The sequence below is a fragment of the Antrostomus carolinensis genome, unplaced genomic scaffold (genome assembly GCF_000700745.2).
Source record: "Antrostomus carolinensis isolate BGI_N321 unplaced genomic scaffold, ASM70074v2 scaffold46795, whole genome shotgun sequence".
In the NCBI taxonomy this organism is placed as follows: domain Eukaryota; kingdom Metazoa; phylum Chordata; class Aves; order Caprimulgiformes; family Caprimulgidae; genus Antrostomus; species Antrostomus carolinensis.
Window position 1 is genome coordinate 68,657 of NW_010316648.1, and position 3,451 is coordinate 72,107.

A 3,451-nucleotide genomic window follows, 5' to 3' on the forward strand; every position below is an offset into this window, starting at 1 on the left:
TGTAATGGAGAGGAACACTAAAGAAAAGCAAAAGCATGTTGGAAGCCACTGGAAAATCTACATTTTGTACCAGCTCTTGTCACATGCTGTTCCCTTACACATCTGCTTTTGCCTGCTGTCTGACAGTATATTGGGTTGGGTAGACATTTGGACTAATCTAGAATGTTTTTTACATAAGTAATCCTTGCTAAGCATCTTACCAGGTTAATATATCTTATCTCAGTGCTCCCCTGCCCTCCCTTCTTCCTCACTCCTGTTTTTTTATTTTTTTAATTCTCATCTGCCTATTACATTTTGCCTGCTGTTACCAGCTCCAAGGTATTCTGTCACTGCTCCATGTTTATATACCATCAGGCAGAGGTAGTTTTGTTCTGGCTGAGATTTAAAGGTGCCAGTGTGAGCGTGCATATTAGATTTCTTAAGTCTTGATAGCAGGGAATTAAAAGCTTAATTGTGTTGAGTGAGGCCACTAATACGGTGTCTCTTTCTGCTTTTTCTTTTTTGTTGTTTTTTTTCGTCCTATTTATGTCTTCACAAGCTGCTGGGAATGGGGGTGCTTTTAAAAGGTTTCACAACATTGCTGTGTGAAGCTCACACTAGCAGTGAAGGATTGGGAGTTGCATATGGTAATTAAAAGCCCTTGGGATATATTTTTTCAAGGTTCTCTGTGCTGAATGGAGCGGTGTATACGGCCAGGGATATGCTAACAGGTAGCGCCTGTCTGAGCACTCGGGTCTGTGGGCTGCAGTGTGTAGCACAAAACTGCTGTGAACAGTCCACAACTGGTCTGTGAAACCAGGTTTGTCATCTTTTCATAGGGTAAATTAAAAGTCTGGCGATGAGTGTGTGTAGGATCCATCAGAAATGCTGAGGATTGCCTGTCCTACGTGGCCCAAGAGACTTGGGATGGATTCACAGGGTGGTTTATGGGAAATGATGGAAAATATCGTTTTGTATTTCCAGGTCCCTGATGCAGACTCACTGTGGAGTTTAAAAAAAACACATTATCTTATTATGCATCCAGATCTATTTCACAGAGCTACATTGACTTCTCGTTTATATCTAGAAGACATTTGGAAAGCTTAGGTGTAATATTGTTCAGAGGAAATCCCCATGATGGCAATTGTTATAATATTTGTGTGTAATAATAACAGTTAATTTCCTAGAGTGATGCTAGTATAATGTAGCATAGTTAGTTCCATGTTCTGTTTTTACCTTATTCTAGAAGGGCTAATAAACAACACAGCTCTCTGGCTTTTGTATTACAGGTTTTCTCCAGAAAACACAGACCTCCTTACAACGCTGGGGTTACTTTACTTGCAGGTACTGAAGACTATTAGCTATTACATTAACTTAATTATTTTAAAAATGACCAAGGTTTCTTTTATAGAGTTAATTTCTATCCACCTTCCTACAATTTGCACACATTTCTCTAAAGACTGTGTTTAACTTGACAGAGCTTGCTTTTCTGTATCTTGTTTTTTCCTTTTGCTGCTAAAACCAAGTTGTTTTTCTGGACCTGAGCCACAGCAAGAATTCTGTTTGGCAACTGCCCTAATTCTGTTATAAATCCTCCAAGTGCAACAAAACATGACTAGTCATTACCTTGCTTCTGGAGCAAGAGTCTAGCAAGTTATTCTTCTACAAAAGGAGCCATGAAATTACCAGTGTTAGTGCACCATAGAAGAAAATCAGAATTGATTTAAGTAACGAAGGCGTCCTTAAGCATTTCCATATCCATTTAGATGATTGAGAACAAAATATAGATCTCAAAAAACATTGCCTTGCTCTAGAGATAGGGAAATTCATAGCAGCCTTGGATGTCTTAAGTGTAGATTTAGAAAGGAATATGACATGGGAAGGGGGACCTGTAAGATAGAAGTAGCTTGAGTATAACATTGGCCCTGTGAATTTAGCCCCCAGGTCTCTCTGCTGTGATTTGTGTGTTCAGTTTGTCATGTTTCTCTGGATATGTACTCGCCTTCAGGAGCTTTAAAGATACTTCTACAGCTCTTTTTTTTTTTTTTTTTTTTTTTTAGTGACCAAAAGAATATACCAGTATTCAGAATTTTATCCTGTTTGGACTGGTATAATCCTGGCATAACTCAATTGAAAACAGTAGGATTTAAGGGATTCTAAGCCCTCATGTGCTTATATATAGACACAGTCACGCCTGCTAACACTTGCAGTCCATTAGAAGACAAGAAAAAGTCTTTTTTTCCCATGAAAAAAGTGCTCTGGGGAGTGAGGAGGTTGTGGTGGGGGAATCAAGGATGTTGCAGAGTAGCAATTTGTAGCGTCTTTGCTGGAAGAGAGGAAGGATCAGAGGAGTATCAACCCAGAGCTCACTCCTGCATAGAGAAATCAGAGCATAAACCGTATGTAAGGAAAACTTTAGTTTTGGTCAGAACAGTGAATCCAGTCCAGCAAAAGAAATTTTTAGAATCTCTTTTGTAAATTATCAAATGAGAACATGTTTGTGCAATAGAAGCACTGTAAAATTCACTTTTCTGAATATTTAACTGAACCAGAAATTCTGGTGCCCAAAAACCACATGTTCTCCTTCTTAACCCCACTTATTCCTGAATTTCTGATGCTCATTTACTTTTTTTTCCAGCTTGGGGATTACCAGAAGGCTTTTGAACACCTTGGAAATGCGCTCACTTACGATCCAGGCAACTACAAGGTATTATAAGGAGTGGAAATGAATCAGCTGAATGATGATGTGACACCTCTTAAAGCTAATTCCAGTATCAGAGCTTTGCCATCTCTATTCAGGGCCTTAGTCTGGAGAGGCTGAGAAGGATCATGCCCAGAAAGCTTTCTCCAAAATACATTTCTGGGACTTTTCCCTGGGTAGGGAACTGGATGTGTGTGGAGATAGGGAAAGGGGAGGAGGTAGAATATGGGATATTAAATTGACCCCTTTGGTTTTTAATCTGAAGTCGCAAACAATTTAAAACAAATGGAATTTACTTTGCAAGGAAAATGTTCTAGACATTGTTTCAAAAATCTCAAGAGCTGTTCCCAGGTCCTTGTGACTCCTAGGCACAGAGAACAATAAAAGTGATATTTATTCCATTATATTATTCTCCCGTCTGCTGATAACTCTGTCAGTCCTTCCAACTGTTGTATACAAATGTGACTTTTCCTTGGCTCTGCTCTGGAAGGCTGAGCTTGGCATCTAGGTTTCATTCCCCACTCTGGCATTGCTTCCCTTTTTAGCCATGCTACTTCATTTCTCTCTGCTTCCTTTTCCTTCTGTATGACATTAACGATGTAGAGTATCGAAATGTGGTGTTGACAAATGATACAGGAATGCAAGGCCAATGTTATTGTGAAAACACCTTTGCACTTACAAATTTTACACTGTGAAATATTATAAAACACTTAACTAGTGTGGTTTAAATACAGTGTGTTGCAATCACTTGCTTCCCGCCCCCCCCTCCCC

The 3,451-nt window shown here is 39.3% G+C and overlaps 1 protein-coding gene across 1 annotated transcript in view; it reads left to right on the top strand.

Moving 5' to 3' along the window:
- The window catches only part of LOC104525236 (Bardet-Biedl syndrome 4 protein), a gene marked incomplete at its 3' end in the record, with an annotated part of 30,212 nt that extends 27,526 nt beyond the window's left edge, over positions 1 to 2,686 (top strand). Inside the window, 2 exon segments of the mRNA XM_029085051.1 lie at positions 1,269 to 1,323; positions 2,618 to 2,686. Of these exon segments, the coding sequence (XP_028940884.1) occupies positions 1,269 to 1,323; positions 2,618 to 2,686 (124 nt within the window).
- Positions 2,687 to 3,451: the final 765 nt, after the last annotated feature.